This window comes from Argiope bruennichi, chromosome 4 (assembly GCF_947563725.1).
Source record: "Argiope bruennichi chromosome 4, qqArgBrue1.1, whole genome shotgun sequence".
Classification (NCBI taxonomy): Eukaryota; Metazoa; Arthropoda; class Arachnida; order Araneae; family Araneidae; genus Argiope; species Argiope bruennichi.
Window position 1 is genome coordinate 109,731,528 of NC_079154.1, and position 18,972 is coordinate 109,750,499.

The window sequence follows — 18,972 nt, forward strand, 5'->3', positions numbered from 1 at the left end:
ATCATTTATTGCTTACTTATTCACTGTCAAAGAAAAAAATATTGCTCATTATGTCCGCATATTGTGGCAGCGATCTTGGGATCTGCAGACTTCCAACAAGCTGTATTCGCTTGAACCAATGATATGTTTATGGTCTACCATCCCAGTGTGTGGGCTCGATGTTAAATTAATATGGATCTTTATTGGTCAAACTCGCTTCAGCCACAAACATCTATTATTTAGTGAACCATGCCCAACATGTGCGACATGTCATACAATTTTAAGTGTGCGTCATATTTTAGTTGAGTGCCCTTTTTTAATCTTCGTCTATCAAGTTTTAAGACTGCAACCATGGACATGCGTGAACTAATGGGTGATAATCCCCACACTAAATTTAAATGTTTACAGACCATTAGTTTGTTGCATTTTATTTAGGTTTTTTTTTATCCATTTCAAAAGTTTTATTCATATGTAATTAATGCACTTCGACTTTTTTCTTGAATGTTTTTAAGGTTCCTTTTCAATACATCTGCTTGCTATTGCAATTTTAACTTTGACTTAGTTTAAAGAACCTTTTAATATTAGAATACTTTTACCATTTGACTGGCGCAGCATGGCCAGATCTGGTTTTTGTACTAGAAACCCTAACTAACCTAACCTATTTATGAGCAAAATGATTGAAAACATAACGACTATCGCTATGTTTTCAATAATATAAGCAAAATGATTGAAAACATAACGACTTAGATAATTCAAATTTGGTTTGTAATGCCGCGGCAACAATTGATTATTTGTATTAAATTTTGAGTCCAATCGATCGACAGGAATGGGTTCAGAATGCACATCAAGCTTTCTTCAGAGCACAAAATAAGTCGTAACCTGTCACTATACTTGTAAATTGGGGTGAAAAAGAATATCTCGTGGCAAAAATTGAATATCTGTGCTAAATTTTTGTCCCATTAGTCTGATAGGATTGCGTTTAAAATGCATATCCTGTTTCCTTCGAAGCATAAAAGGCGTCATATTGTGCCTATATACGCGAAAATTGCGACGACAAACAATGCATACCTGTATTGAATTTTGGACCCAAATGATATACTAATGCGCCCAAAATGCTTATCTAATTTCTTCGAAGCACAAAAGGTATCATTGTGTCACTGTACTCGAAAATTGGGATGGGGGAGACACTACCTTTTCCAAACCTCGCTACTTCCCTCCATTCTTTACAACACATTCTAGCAATGCAGACTCTTATAAGAAAAGTCTGTATTATGGAAGTACTTCTTGTTGTTTTGAACAATCTGCCACCCTGCCACCACTGAAAGTAACGATATCGACAGGATTTGTTGAGGCCAATTGCTATCTTTAGCACTTTTGGTCCATAACACTGACCGATTCACCAAACTGACATCCTCTTTGGTCCCTAGTCGCAAAGAGGTCAATCATTGACTTTCCTCCTCATCTGCCCGTTTACCTGTCATCCTATAGTGGAAGTACTCAAGGAAGTCAAAACAAAATCTCTCGAACTGGTATATTTTATATTAAAATCGAAATGAGATTAAGACGGAGAAAGAATATTATGATCTATCTCTAATAAAACTTGCAACACTTTTTAATATTAAACAAATAAACTGCCCGCGGAATGATTTGAAACGTTTAGAAATTAATTATTTCAGTGCATGCTACAACGGAAATCATAAAAACGAATTCCAATACTTTATGCGCTGTAGTTTGAAGTTTAGTGATAAACGCAACCTATGACCTCAAAGGTGTGCGTTAAGACATTACAAGCGGCAGGGGACATGCGATGGGAACAAAGCAGTAAGTTGAAACAAATGCTGGAAAAGAACTACTATCTGTCCCGATTGTGGCGGGACAAATGATCAACCCTCTTTCTGCTGCTGTAAATATCCCAGAACCCTATCATTCTTCCGTCGCTGAAAGGGGAAGGGAAGGGGTGACGACGAAGTGATTTGACTCTCCAGGTGGCGCTGGCTTCGAGGGGGCGGTCGCGAGCGGCAAGTCCGCATCGCCAGTCTGCGATGCTTAAGCGGCGTGGCCGGTGAGAAATAATCTTCCCTTTTCTTCAGTTTCGGGAGCTTTTAGGAAAAATAAGGATCCCCCTGTGTCTCTCTCTTCCTTAAACCTGTAGACTTTTCCTGGATTTCTCCCGTAGAAGACATCTGTTGTTTTTTTTGCCATACCTCTTCTTTAATTGCAATATCTACAATGGGAAAAGGTAAGAAAAGTTGTATTTAAGTTTTGATTTTTCTTTATTATTTATGTGAGTTTTGCGAAGAAGTGATGCAATGGGAAAAGAGAAATTTGAACTTTTGCGGATTTTGGCGGAATTTCCGTTTTCGAACTTTTGGGGATTGTAAATTGAATTTTCAGATTTCTGTTCAAGCTGTGATTGTCCAGAAAATTCTGCAAAAAAGTTGCGCAAGTTGCGCTCTTTATTAAAATGTCCAATTAAACGCATGTGCGCCTGTAAGATGAGATTGGTAAAAACATACTTTTTTGAAAACGAATGGTTATATTGAAATTTAAAAATGTTGCCATTATATTTTATATCGCTTACAAGTTTAAAAGATGTCAATTAGTTACTTTATTTTAATTCAAGGAAGCGAAATTTTTACTTAGCAATTTAAACCAAATTTTAACTTTGCATAATTTATATACAATTTGGACTGATGACACAAATTTATTTCAAATAATGCTGAATGTGACTGTAATAGACTTTTTTTAGTAAATGTATAACTTTCTTACAATGGTATAATTTTATCAGTTTCTTTATAACAGTGAATATATTTTATCACAAATTTCTGTAATAATTTAGCACTTATCCAAAATGGAAATTTTTTGAATTACATACAAGAGCTTTTTAAACGAATCAAATAGCTGTACTTTATATAATAATTTTATTCTTGTAAAATGCCTACAATTTTAATAATTTATTAGAACTGAAATCAAGTCCGAAGACCGAAATTTTCACCTGTTACTTCCATCGGTTTGCATTAGTTATGTAGAGAAGACATTTTTTTGTTTGTGAAAAAATGTAATATTTAAATTTTGATTTATAAGACATGAATTTTCTTTTTATTTTTGAAATATCACACTTTTTTAGAATAATGTTTTTTTTTTAAATTTGTTGAATGACATGCCCCAAAAAAGAAAGAAAAAAATTAGCTTTAATTCAAGAATTGCTTTTAATATTATAGTTGTATTGCATTTTAATTTAAACGATGTGTCAAAATTTTGTACTTTTTAAAATTAATTATTTAATTTTTAAGAAGGAATATTACAGAAATCGTATGCATTTCATTTTCTTTCCGACAGGTACATACTTTCTAGAATATTACTTTAAAAAAAAAATTCCAAAAATAAAATGTGAAAAAAAAAGAAGCGATTTAATATTGATTCGTTAATTTCCTGAATATTAAGTCGGAATGACATTGATGAATTTATAAAGAAGTGTCAAAATCCAATGCTTTATAAAATTTTACAACAAAGATTACCCCTAAATATTTTACCTGAATAATATCTTGAAATGTTATCTAAATTGAAATTTACGAAAAACTTTTAACGAAAATGATATTTGAAATATATTTTTTATATAAGCATTTTGGAAAAGCAAATATTTGAATGTGTTTTGAAGTGTTTATTCTCACAAGAAATGGAAAATTCTTAAAATAAATGCAAACTAATTCAATATAAAATTTACCTGCATTCGTACGGAAAATTGGATCAATTGTGACTTCAAATGGAAAGAGAAATACTTTTCTTCTTTTCTGGAAATCGTTTATTTAAAATGGAATTGATATTACTAAGAATTCAGAATCGTCTCTACTTGTATAAAAGAAAATCTCATTAGATTTTTATGCGAACATAAAATGTCAACGCATTTTTTAGACTAGTTATGGCTGCTAACCAATTTTTCACATGAAAACAGAAAAAATTGCAGTGATATAGATTTCGAAATATGGTTTTGGTTTCTTTAAAAAGAAATTATAAATGAAAGCTGATTTAATTCTTCCATTTCTTTTGAAAAAAAATGTAGAATTGATAAATGTTTTTGAAACTTTTGAGCATGAACAACTTTTTACGCGAAATATTTTTAAAGTGTATTAATAAAGAATAACATTATTCGGAAAATTTTGAGTATTACAATATTACGTGCAAAAATTTTCAAAGTATATTGATAAAGAAAAATGGCCCTATTCGGAAACTTTTCAGTATGAACACTTTTACACGAAATATTGTTAAAGTATATTGATAAAGAAAAATGGCCCTATTCGGAAACTTTTCAGTATGAACACTTTTACACGAAATATTGTTAAAGTATATTGATAAAGAAAAATGGCCCTATTCGGAAACTTTTCAGTATGAACACTTTTGCACGAAATATTGTTAAAGTATATTGATAAAGAAAAATGGCCCTATTCGGAAACTTTTCAGTATGAACACTTTTGCACGAAATATTGTTAAAGTATATTGATAAAGAAAAATGGCCCTATTCGGAAACTTTTCAGTATGAACACTTTTGCACGAAATATTGTTAAAGTATATTGATAAAGAAGAATGACTTTATTCGGAAACTTTTGATTATGAACACTTTTGAGCCAAATATTTTTAAGGTGTATTAATAAAGAAGAATGACCTTATTTAACAACGAAAAATGTACAAAAACTCTTGCATATTGTAGAATCAAAATAATTCCAGTTTGTGTAGTAATTTTCTGTGTTTAAAAGTTTCTTTTTTTTTCTTTTTTTTTTTTTATAAAACTTCTTTTACAAATGTAAACATTTCCTATAAATATGTCATTTTTTTAGCATTTGAATTTTAACATGGCGATATATTTCTCTTTATTACTAATTCGCTGTGGCCGTATGCTGGGACCGTATACATCTCGGCACCCTCTATTGTATTTATTTTAGGTATCACTAGCGTGTTTAGACGCTCTCGATTAGTAAACTCGGACTGATTTTATTATGAATATGTTAAAATGTTAAAAAATAACTTTGTTATTTCGAAGATAATCATTTCATTTAAATTTATTTCTTTGATTGAAATGCATTAAAATTAAATTTTCGTTATGCATTGCAAATCTCAGAATATCTGGATGTTCTTGGTATATATCTTGGAAATAGGGAGCATTTCTACGCGCTCTATTCATTTCTTTTTGGTGCGGCGAGCGTACCAAAATTCTCTCTATTAAAAAACACACTAATTTTATTATGAACGCGTTGATGTTATCAGAGGCGCAATTCTGATCAAAAGTCAATTGAAAGTAATCACGCTGTGGTAAAAAATAGACAATATGACAGTCTCTGTAAATGTGTTAATTGATTCCATATAGGTATTTTTATTTGATTAAAAATCTAAACTTTGTATAAGCATTATAAATTTTATTATTTATCAGATTTTTCTACGCGTTTTTGAAGTAAGACCAGCAAAAAAATTGTCCGAAAAAATTCACATTCCAGGCTTAGTTTTTAATAGAAGAAATAAAATTATCTAAATACTTATTTAATACATTTTATCATAGACTCCCATTTTTATATTTTTGCATTTTATATTGAGTATTTAAGTATATAATAAAGTTAAAGTAGCTATTTATGACTTGAATATTCATTTTGTATTAAAAAAATGAACAAATTTTTTTGGATGTTATAATGTCGAAGAAGTTTATCTATTTGCTTTATTTTAAAAGTAAAGAGAGTAAATTCGATATTATAAAATTAATTTTTATATTATATTAGATATAATTTAACTTGAGATTTTTTTATTTGGAAAAATACTCCAGAATAATCGTTTTTTTTTTTTTTTTCAAAAAAATTATGTCTTTAAAATGAGATTTTTTTGTACACATTTTTGAACTGGCAAGTTTTAAAATAAATAAAAAAAAATCCCGAAATAAAAAATCCTGAATAAATTCAAAATATGTCCGATTTAAATTTGAGAAAAAAAATGGAAGTTTTCGATTTTAGAGAAACAGTCGAGGAAAATACTACTACCTTTGCGGAATTACGGCAGGATCCTTTGCCCTGCAGTAGAGTTTTCGCACAACGTCGAACATTTTAAATTGAATAAAGAAAAAAAAATATTCAAAATTTTAAAAATATAAAGTACTTTTTTTTTTGAAAAATTTACAAATCGAATCGTAATCGCAGTATATCATGAGGGGAAAAAGGTTTGGGAGCATTGACGGAGACGAGAAAATTGTGGGTGGTTTTTGTGAACAGGACTTCCTCCTCTCCTCCCATGTTTTTGTAACAGCATGAAAAGGATAAATTTTTATTTCAAAGAACTTGATCGAGGCCGTTCAAAATAATTAGGAAAAAATAATTTGATGTTAATACTATGGTATTTCTATAATTTAAAAACGATCTCGGTGACTAAAATAGAATAAAAATACATTCTGGGCTAATTAACATCGTGTATTATTGACTTTTTTCGCATACTTAAAAATGTTTTTGTATTTCTTTTCTGAAAAATATTACTTACTACGACAATTTTAATAAATTATTTTGTGAAATTCTACGCTTAGAAAATTTCTTTTAAAAAAATCTCATTTTAATATTGATTTCGTAAATTTAATGAAAAGGAAATTAATTAGATAATTTTTTAGAAAAGTGAGTATAATTTTAAATGTATTTTTTTGGGGTTTATTAATGGTGTTATTTGGTGTTTATTAATTTGGTGTTGTGTTAATGCTAAGGAAGGGAAAATGTATAATTTATCGGATCAAATAATTTATGCATATTTTAATTGGTGTTACATGAATAATTCCTTAATTGAATTTTTTTTTCAATCTGATTTAGATTCATTTAAGCGTATTGAATAACAAAACAAACTATTATATGATGAAAGGAAATTATATTTTTAATGTTAATCTCTGCTCTGTATTTGCGAGAGACAATAAAAGTTGGAAGAAAAAGTGTTTGCTAATAATAAGAGAAAATGTGTGTGTATTGGTAATCTGTATGTCCGATCATTTAATTTATATTTATGAATCTGTTAGACATATATTTTGGAAGACGAAATTTCGCAATTTGAAACGATTTTATTTTTGAAAATTAAGCAAGATTTTGGCGTTTATTATCCATAATTCACAAAAATATTATTTTACAAAAATAACTTTCGCACCGTTTAAGAATTTAAAGTTTTCTAATGTTTGCAATATATTTGATGTGTATTTTTCTGCTAATTGGAAACAATTTTTAAGATTTCATTTTGCATAATTTTCAACAATAATTTGCATTTCAAACCGTTTCATAGCAATCATGTGATTCATTGTTTCTTCGAATATTTAATCATATGATTTTTCTCCATTCTTAAAAGGAAGGAAGTTATTATATCTGCTAAGTAGGAGCGAAAAGGAAATAGCGGAAAGCAAATGTATAAGTGAAAAACAGATTATCTACATAGTTAGGTTGCTACGGCTGTTTGATATCATGGGGCGATTCTATTACGGCGTTTCATGTGCATATTAAATAGAACATGTGTAAGGCTATTAACATAAAGATTACAAGTTGATGCAATAAATACACTTTACTGAACGATCATGACAGGTTTATTTAGAATTCAACTTCCGATTACAATTTAATCGATGTTTCCGATCAACTAATTGGTCGCGAAAGGCGACTTGTTAAGAAAAAAATAAAAGCATGCCTTCCTTTTTAATTTACATATTTTTGAAGCTCAGTATTGAATTTTTATGATATTGTTTTTATATTTAATCGTCAAAAATTTGATATTGGGATTTTAATTAATCTCAACATTTCAGAACTCCATGAGACTATTTTTGTATCTGTCTATGAATATGATGACTAAGAAATACAGCCTGCTCATCGAATTTGCGCATTTCTATCAAATTTTCTATGAAATGTATTTCCGCTATGTCTGCCGATTCACCGTGTGCATGTGCACATGATAAATTATAACCATTTTCATGTTAACTTATTATCAGATAACCGGTCAGAGATTTTCTGTGAATGTATCACATTTAAAATCTAATAGAAATTTACAAATTTGGTATAAAAATCCCATACAAAATTGTGTTCGTCTGCATCAAAGAATTTTTCACTTATTGAGTTCGCTGGCAGCTATACTTCCAAAAATGTTTTTCAGTCTCGGAGTAATTTGAAGTAAAAAGATGCGTCAAAATCTGGACTTTAAATTTTTTTAATGGTTACGATGATTTCTCTTTTATACAACTTATAAAAAAGTGTTAAAAAAATTCAATTTTAGGATTTTGCATTCTACCGATTGTTTATTTGAAAATTGGCGAAATATTTTTTCCAGCGTATGAAGGTTTTAATTTTTTTTATTTCTACTCTGAGTATAAGAGTGATAATAAATCTAAAAGAAATTTTTTCTGAATCTTATATATCTTTCGAATTATATATTTTTTTAATAATCCTTTATATTTTTCCTTTAATATTTAAAGAAAATATATATTCATCAGTTAGAAATTCTTTTAAATGTAATAGAAAAAGTGTTAAATTGAAATGACAGTAAGTTTTCTTTTTAATTTTTTAATTCTAGCAATGCTCGTCATTTTTATATTTTCGACTTTGAGTCGGATGCGCTTTTAGTACTTTTTTAAATCCAAAATTTGACTAATTAACGATAGAGACCCCCTCCTACTGATTAAAATAATTAAGAAAACGCATAATACATTAATTTGTGAATAATTAAATCACCAATACGTGCTTAAATTCTTTAATCATATAATATGTAAATAAAATTAAAATACGAAAAAGTTTGAATTTTTAAAATGAATCGTTTGGAGAAAGTTTAACTTACTCTCTAAGTTTTATAGACATGGAAATTACAATAGGGCCTACACTGAACTAATGTTTTATTATTTTAAAAGAATAAGTCAAAGAGATTTGTTATACATTAAAAATAATAATTAAGATTTATTAATTCTAAAATAATTCATGAAAATATGCCTATGGAGATGCAATAGTTATTCAGAATATTGCACACTAGAATTTTAGAATCTTCAACTAAAACTATTGTAGTTTCACAAGATGTGAAAAAACAGCAAATGATGATATTCTAATATTAATGAAATTTTAAGCAACAACAACAACAACAACAACAAAAAATGTGGATAATAATTAACAACATATAAAAAATGTTTCTTGAATTTTTTTTAGTATTAACGCCGATAAGGAGATCGAGGATAAATATTTTTCACAAAAAATTATTGCTATAAAATAAACTGTATTAATAGGAATTAATAAGAACTATGGATTATAAAATGGAACAATTTACTTAATTAAATCGAACATTCATTTTAATTAAGAAACAGTTTAATTTAGTTTTTTTTATTTTGATAAGAACAGTATCTTGATAACGTTATCTTTGGTAAATAGAAAATAAATACTCTAGAATAATCTAAAGTTTTTTAATTTAAATTAGAAGAAATTTTTTTTTCCTATTATACAAAAGAGAAAAAAAAAATTCTATTAACTTGAGTATTAATAGTTTGAATTATTTTCCTTTTTTTCAATAATGGAATAACTTTTGCAGTATAAATATTTCTGGTCTTCTGATGTAAATATCTCGGATGCATTGATAGGTTTAAGATAAAAAATTCCGATTCTTCAGAAGATACACAGCGTTTGCATGGACTTATTGCATGCTAACATATCAATTAACAATTTCTCACAACTATATTGTGAGAAAGAAACGTTTATATATGGTACTAGCAAAGATATTTGAGGGTCTATCAAAAATCACTACTGCGATGAATAACCGGCGAGTTTCATTGCAACCAACAAGTTAACTCTAATGTCGAGCTCAAAATTTCCTCTGTTTGTGCGGTGTAGAAGGTTTTTTGGGGGAAGGAATAGCAAGAGTTAGTTTTTTCCTTGTTATCTAATTCTGGTTCAGAAGAAAGTTCGTCACAAAGTAGGCTACAAGATACTCCTAAACGTCACTTTGAACTAATTAACCAAAGTTGAAAATTGATAATTCAACGTATCTTTAATAAAAATCTTATTCTTTTGTTTTGTGCAGTAATTTTCTTTGACCGGAGATTTATCTTTATAGTCTTTACTTTTAAAATTATATGCTGTCTGATGTAATGAGTATGCTACAAAAACAAACAAAAATTGAAAATCTTAAAAAAGGAATATTCTGATATCTAAAATTCTAAGATATCAGAATATATTTTTGTGTTAAAGTATACATCTACGTTAAAATAATTATTGTGAAGATAATTTTGGATATTTCTTCTAGATTAGTTTAAAATAGTAATTTATAAAGGATGTCCCAAAATCAACGCAAGATTTGAATTTGCCACCATTTGTGCAGTAAAGTGTTGGCAACCCTATTAAAAAACCCCCAAACCATAGTTTAGTGTTAGTAAAAATGGAGCATTATACTATAGAACAACATGTTACACACAAGATTTGAATTAAATAAAAACACAGTTTGTTTTCTTTAAATTGTCATATTTTTATTGAATTGTAAAATACGCAGAATAGGTTTTTGTATGGAATATCTCATAGGGCAAATGACCCCCATGACTTTGCTGGTGAGCACTCTTTCTTTGAAATTTTCCATGACCATTTTGCATAAATGGGGATGAATTTCGTTAATACAGCTTTGAATTATCTCCTTCGATGCACGAGTGCTTGTAGGCTTCTGCGCATAGACCTTTGACTTCAAATAACCCCATAAAACTCCAATGGTGTTAAATCACACGATCTAAGAGGCCAGTTCTCAAATTTTCGAACTGCGGCCTCCAGATTTTAATTATTTTTGAAATATTGTTCAACAATGAAAATGATTTGTTTTATCATGTAACGCTCCATTTTTATTAACCTGAACTATCAAATGTCAAATGGGTTTTTTAATAGGGTGGCCAATACATTACTGTACGAATGGTGGCAAATTCAAATCTTACTTTAATTTTGGGACTCCCTTTATTTGTGGAGTTTCCCTTCAGAACTTAAGAAATTATAAACTTCCTCAGCGTTTGCATGGAAATTTTATTATTATTCAAATTCATTAATTCGATAGATTTAGAAAATGATATTGTTGTAATTTACCTAAGTAAAAAGAATCATGCAGCTCAAATAATTTAGGAATTTTTCATTTTCGAAATATTCAAACTATTTAAACTTGGAAGCTATAAATAATTATAATTAATATTATAAAACGTCTTATCTAAGAATGAAAATAAATGAATACAAATTTCAAAATAAAAAAAAAAGAATTAAAAAAAAATTAGATGTTTGGAAACAACATGAATGATTAATAACATTGTGTTGGTTTCAGATATTTTAACAAAAGTTTTTTAAGTTTTTGTATCATGTTATAAACAGACGATTTTGTAATTCTTATTTTAAACTGATGCAGTGAAACAACTGAATATATTTTGAACTGAAGGTGTTTTGCCATTTAATCTATTTTCCAAGTATAATGAATGTGTTGAAAGAAATTGAATTTTCCATTTATTTCTTTTTACAAAAGAGTGTAGGCGATTTCTTAAAGATTTTATTCTTTACTGTATATTCTTAAGAAACCTCAAGAGTAATAATTCTAATATATTCTTTTTTCTTTTCAAATATACATAAAGTAAAAGTATTTTTTTTTGTCTTATAAGCCTTAATTAGTTTTTTTTTGGAGGTTTAGAACTTTTTCTTAATCTTTGTAGCATTTCATTACGCTTTCTTTTCTCAGAATAAGCAAGAAAAGAGTATATTTGCAAAGAAAAAAAAATGTTTTTCAAGGAAAACTGCGGAATTTTAGTAAGAACATAAAAAAAAAAAGCTCCCCTGTCATATTTTTTTTATGAGTTTCGTTTCATTAAAGTATTGTGTAGACTGGTCTTATGAATCCTAAATATTAAATATCCAGAAATAAATAATCCTTGTTCTGTTTCATATGACTTGCAAAAAGTTATTAAATCTTTAGCAAATATAGCAAGAAATTCTATTTCTATTCCATTTTTAAATAGTTGTAAATATTTTCTAATTTTAACATTAAATCATTAAGAATATAACATTCAGATTCAACAGAGAATATTTAGTCGGGAAATATATTTACACAGAAATCTGATAAAATTAGAACTCTGAAACTTGAAATTAGTTCTCGTTTCTCATTGTGTACATTTGGCCTCCATGTTATATTAAATTTTAGAACATATAATTATTTGAGAATAAACAGACTATTTAAAGTGGAGATTAAATTCTATATTTTATGTTCTATCTTGCATGCATATTGCTAAGTATAATTATTGTGATTTTATCGTCATAAAATATGTTTCATTTATTTTAAAATTATATTTTGCTCATAGCGTTTAAAATTAAATATAGCTTTCTGAATTCATTGCCACCAATAAGTGTTGTTTTCCAACTATTTCCATTTAAACAGAGTTTTGGAATTTCACTAATAAATGGTGTTTATGTGTCACAAACTAGTCAACACGAGAAGATTTAATGTGTTATTTGCTGTAGTTGCAACTTCTAAATCATTCTTTTACGCACACTTTCTTGTGTTTGCTTTTTACGTATAATGATGGCTTACTTTTAATTGTCTGTAGTCGTTTCTTTATATTGTGGTTATTGTAATTTTTGTTTATAATCTGATTTTTTTTGAAAGACTCCTATTTGAAAGCAATTCATAATATTTGTTGCTTTTTCTTTGTTTGATAATGAAGGCTAATTTTTATGAATTGCTATTTAAAAATCTAAAATCAAATTTGGAATATTTTTCGTCAAATTTGGTACAAAACCAGATATTGAAAAATGTGGAAATATATATGTACTAGATTTTTACACTAGGAATTTTTGTTGGATCTCCGTATGTTGTACAAATTTTTATGAGATCTTCATTTCTTATTTGAAACTTTTACAAATGAATGTCTGGAAGATAGTGTTTGATATCTACCATAGAGATTGCTACGAACTCTTTCATCAATGGTTGATTTTACGAAAAGTAATGCTGCTATTTTAGTCTCTTTGGACTTTTTGTTATATTTATTTGTATGCATAAAAAATTTTTCTTCAGTTTCTTTCTATGATCATTTGCAACATCGATTCTTTTTGTTTTGTAAGTAGAGATGTGGCTCTCATTTTTAATTAAAATCAAATTAATAGTTATTACACAAATGTGGCTATTACATAAGAATGATATTTGTTTCCAAGCCTGTTTGTTTGAAACAACAGGCTGATTGGAAATCTTTCAATATCATCTTTTGTTAACTGACTAATTCTGCCACACGATAACAAAAGCAGCCCAAAGCCGCAGACTGAGTCACAAGGAAAACTAATATTCTTAAAGCAAATTGCCAACAGGCATTCTGCGGTGGGCATCGGTACCAGCATGCGCTTTTGTGAGGATTTGTGTAACTATTTTAAAATTTCTGCAAGAGCGAATGTGAAATTTTTTATCAAAAGCAACAACTTTACTACAGAGACGCTGCACATGACACCACAGTTTTATTTCAGAGACGCTGTACATGGTGTATCTGGCACTTTGTGAGTCGTGCCAGATATTTTGAGTGGCACATGGGATGGATATCAAAGGAAGATGATAACAGAACCACCTAAGAGATCTAACGTGAATCATAGAAAGTTCCTGACTAGATTCTAAAAGTAATTCTTCCAGAACATATTTTAGAAGTGGCATGAAACCTGAGGATGTTGCCCTGTGATGAAATATGAAAAATATTTCAGGTACTCTTGTTGTTCTTGAAATGTTCCTGGAACCTCATTTTTTTGAAGCGTGCCAAGCACTTACTGTGATATACTTTGGATCTTCGCAATGATTCTTTGATCATCGTATTGTATCATGTGCAATGTCTCTATGGCGTTTCATCCAGAACGTAATATAAACTGTTTATTTTGATATCGATAAAGGTATAATACACGAAGTTACAAAAGCATAAACTGGATAACTTCCGATGCACCAAACAGTATGTCTCTAGGCACATTGATTCATGAATGTTAATACTCCTTGTGACTGTGAGTATGGCTTTATGTTGCTATCTGCTGGTATGTTGGCTTAGACAGTTTGGTAGATTCTTGACTTAATTTGGTGACTATAACCAAGTTAAGTTCAAGAAGGTACTGTATAATTATTGTGAAATACCAAGCTCCAATATTTATTTAATAAATTTTCTCTTTTCTTTATCGCTCTGTATATAATATTTATTAAAATATTATATTCGTATTTGTATTAGTACAAATGGTGTCTACTCTAATTCTGAACTAAAATACAGTGCATTTCTAAACTGTTAGAGATAGGGGAAATGAATTATATTTTGCATTGTTTCAAACAGTAAATATAATGATATAAAAGGTAGAAAATCTAAATTTTTGTGATCTCTCCGTTTCAGTCATAGATGATAAAATAGTTTTGGCATGCAAACAAAAAAAAAATCTTTATTCAAAATTGATCGAGTTATGAAGCTTGGAATTTAATAATTTTAGATCAATCAACGACATCCTCAAAGAAATTGATTTTCTTTATTGGAAGATCTTTCTCGGGGGGTCATTTGAAATGATCTAAAATTGTCTAAATCAGTGATATTCAAAGATTTATAATCCTGCCAATAATCACTTGTTGTTTAAAATTTTAGATGAAAAGCATGTTTTACCAAATGGGACAAATAGAGCTAGAAGACTAAATAAAAATTTTAAATTTCATTATTTTTTTTGAAAATGAATTTTATTGATTGAAACGAAGTTAAAAATATTTCTTTCAAAGCATTTTTATAACTTAATTCTGTGTCAATTTCTGGCCGTTTAGTAATAAGCTTTTGGATACAATTAGAGTACGCACCTTATACTTTATTATCATACTGAAAGGAAATCATGTAATAGTAGTAATTTTCTTTTATCTGAGGTTTAAAACAAAATGCTGATTTACTTTGCCGTATTTATACTCCACTTTTTAAAATTCGACGATACCGATAGCATTTTGAAAGAAGTATCTTTCTTATTGAAAATGCAGGTGTTTTTGATAATTAAGTCAAAATAGTTCATATGAATGTTTTTATTGAATAATAATTTAGTAAATACATTTAGGAATTGAACCAACACGTATGTCTGCATATTTTTAATGCCAACATTTATATTAGAATTGCGTTTAATATTTAATAAAAATGAAATACATAAAGAAAAATTTTAATATAAATGTAGTTAATTAAAACTTGCTACTGCATATTTTAATTATGAAGTCTATATCAACTTATCTGTAAAATCTGAACTTAATATTATTTGAATAAAATATTCTCGCTTCTTTTAGAAATATTTCAGTTCTCTTCCTGTTAAAGGGATACAATTTTAATTGCTTTGCTTAAGAAAATAATTAAAAAAAAATTATTTACATTGAAGATCTTGGATACTTTACATTTTATTTACGATTTACAGCTTTCGTTCATTAAATATTCATAAGGATGATATTTAGTACATTATGTTGAAAAAAATATTAAAATTTCAGTTATTATTTTTATAAAACCCAAGAACAGTTGGGAAGCTCTGTTTATCACTTAATTTTCTATATCGGAATTGAGTTTTACTTTGAAATTTGCATCCATTTTTTATTTCATATATATGTCTGTATCAATTTCTTTAAAAATATTTTTGTTCGCTTCCATTACTTTGCAAAAAAAATCTATAATGATTAGTATTTTTTAAAAGATAGTTACATTTTATTATTGAAGAAGTACGAAAGGTAACATTTTAGAGTGATTTCCCTTATATATATATTCTTGAAGGAACTTAGATTATATATATATACTCTAGACAAATTCTGAATGTGCACTTGCTATTTCCATTTTCTTTGTAAAAAGTATAGGAATAATGCCTCGAGTTGGATAACGAAAGAATATAATTAAAAAAAATTGCAAAGAAGTCAAGTTTTAGATGAACAAAGGGCCTGCGTTACGTCATTTCCTTCGAGGGTTAATTCAAACTGACATTAATTATAAAAAAGACTGCACTTTTGAAATATTTACTGTTTTTTCGCGGAGTAGAAAAAGGATTGTTAATTTTAGAAACGATTATCAAAGAAAAGAAAAAAAGCTTTAAAATTTTTTTAATCTGTATGAAACAAGTACCCATATATATCTGCAAGTATAGCATGCATTGTAAGTAGTTTCTTTTCAATTTATAATTTGGAAGTTAATTATAGCCTTTTCTTTTTGTAAAAAAAATCAAAATGTTCTTTTTTGTATCAAAATTACATTATCAACGCAATAGGAAGAAGAGTAAATCAACAAATAATTTTTTGAGATCTGTTTTCAGAAACGTTATTGAATAATTAAATTTGTATCTCTATGAACTCAAGAAAAATTTGTCTTCAAATATAAGCCAGATTTTTTGTTATTTTGAAGCATGGATTCGAGAAAGTAGAACCCTTGTGTTTTCATTTGTTGTGAATATTCACTTACATTTCGTTTGTAAGTTGTTTATTCCTTAACGCTAAAAAGTTTCGTTATAGAATCAAATGATTCTCCGCATCCATGAGAGAAATTTCAAAAAGCGGAATTAGATAGAGAGAATATTAAAGTACAGATTCTTTTACCGAGAATATTAAATACAGTTAGTCTGGAAAAATATGCCAGAAATCAAATGCATTCCATGCAAATTTTATAATATTTTCTAAGATTTGAATACAGAAATCATTTCTAGTATATCTCATTGAAATTTTATGATGTTTACTAAAGTATATTCTCAGATTTTATGTCTTCCATTTTCAAGATAGAAGGTAATGTATTGTTATAGAAATTGACCGTAGGCTGTATGCTGAAGGAAATCCAGCAAACACCATGAAGCTTTATTCCATGAAAATGAAAAGCACGCAGAATAGTTAGAAAAAAGACAATCGAGATATGCACAAAGAACAGCACACATTGAAATAACATTAGCATTCCGAATACAATACCGCTCACAGTGTAGCTAGACAGCTCGCTCCGCGATCAACACTCTAAAGAGGATTCATTTCTAGTGTGACTCTTTGCCAATTATAGTTTCCAACATCTGAGAGGGTCTGAAAATTTAGGTATCTAAAAGAGACATTGGTAAAATTCTTTTATTTTCTAGACCCTTAATTTTTGCCACCAAATTCGTCGCAAAATTATTTCCAAGTTCATCGATGTTGAGTGTCATTGAGTGGCATCCATTCAGTTTCTATTAAGAATATCTGTAAATCTTTCTTCCGTACTATGAGAATAACTGCGGGGAAAAGCGATGCTACAGAATCGTTACCATGTTGAAAAAACGATGATAAATTTAATTTAATCCTCTAGTTTAAACGAAGTCTATTTCTGCTGCTAGATATTAGCAGAATGGAATCTAAAGATTATTATTTAAAGACATCTAGATGAGTTATTTGATTTACATGAAATCTTTAACCTGCTCCATGCTGACAAAGTAGATTTCCAGTAGGATAAACTTCAGACATTGGATTCTCTTTTCTCGAAGTAAAATCTCTCCGAAAATTGATGAACACTAATTGATTATGTATCAATTCTGCCGAAAGTTTAATAAGAATCAATATTTATGCGTGTTGAGCCAAAAATATATCCAGGAAACACTTATCTTCAATGGTTCAAACTTTCTGCGTAGTTTCCTAAAAGCCATATAAATGTGATGACTACCTGCTGTTATGCGAAACAAAGCTGTTGTTTGTTCACTTCTTCATCACTTCTCTTTGTTCCTCGAAAGAGCAACTGTTACTTCTCTGATTCTAAGACAGATCAAACTTTAGAGTGGGTTATCGGCTATATATGCTGAAATAGTCTTTAAATTTACTTCTTTCCATTATTCGAACACTGAAATGATATGGAATATTGCCAATTATACTCTATCTCTAACATTTGATCACTGATGGATTTCTTTAATACATTCATTATTCATGTTCGTTTGATAGTTGTATTTAAATCATTTTCTTACAAAACGTTAGACGAAATACATTTCCTTCGTATTTATCTGATGATAATTGTATTTCCTTTCCTTATTTTCACGGCCATTTGGTGCCTGTCGTATTTCCTTCACCACTTCTTCACGTGCACTTTTGATGAGTAACGCCGTATTTTCTTCAAATGTTTACGCAAGTCTTTGTTGATTGATGTATTTTCTTCATCAGTTCTTCACATTCATTTGATGAGTATAGCTGAATTCCTTCATTGTTTCTCCACATTCACTTAATGAATAATGCTGTGTTTCTTTCATTGGTTCTTCGAATTCACTTGTTAAATATTGCTGGATCTCTTCATTGTCTTTCCGCATTTATTTGGCAAATAACATTGTCTCATCAGTTCTTATTCACTTGATGAGTATTGCTAAATTCCTTCATTGTCTTTTCGCATTCATTTAGCGAATGTTGCTATAGTTCCTTCATTGGTTCTTTAAATTCACATGATGAGTATTGCTGGATTCCTTCATAATTTCTCCGTATTAGCATAGCGAAAGTTGCTGTATTACCTTAATCGATTCTTAGCATTCACTTGAATGTTATTTCCGTTATACATTCTATGTAAAGGACTTAGTGACTGAAATAAATATTTCCCTCAAAGGTTCTTCGCATTCATTAGACGAGTATTGCTCTAGTTCTTTCATCGTTTTCTTGCATTCACTTGATGAGTGTTTTTGCATTTCTTTTATTGTTTCTTCTCATGTACTTGATGATTGTTCTTAGTTTTTCTTCTTAGTTTATTTACTTCATGAATTTTGTATGTCCTATATCTAGCTCCTATCATGCAAAATATTTGATAGGCAATAAATTCAAATCTTTTAAAATTTTATTTTTTTATGTCAGAATCTAAAGCCCTAATATCCTGTACAAATTTCTTGGAGGTTTTATTTTCAGATCATCCATAGTTTCCCACTTTTCAATTTATCTATTTCTTGAAATTTTCCCTTAATTTGAATGACATAAAAATGTTCCCTTGTATTCAAATCATTTACTAAATCATTATGGCATTTACCATATAAAGCGAAATGAATTTACATAACTTAT

General features: G+C 28.7%; 1 protein-coding gene across 4 annotated transcripts in view; it reads left to right on the forward strand.

Moving 5' to 3' along the window:
- Positions 1-18,972, forward strand: part of LOC129965782 (carboxypeptidase M-like) — a 476,038-nt gene that overhangs the window by 42,921 nt on the left and 414,145 nt on the right. For 2 of the 4 annotated variants that reach the window (XM_056079962.1, XM_056079959.1), the window contains exon 1: positions 2,011-2,218. The exons of the other annotated variants lie outside the window; for them this stretch is intronic. In XM_056079962.1, coding sequence (XP_055935937.1) covers positions 2,209-2,218 — 10 coding nt within the window. In that variant the 5' untranslated portion in view covers positions 2,011-2,208. Of the gene's footprint in view, positions 1-2,010; positions 2,219-18,972 lie in introns of those variants that run through there. 4 annotated transcript variants of the gene reach the window in all.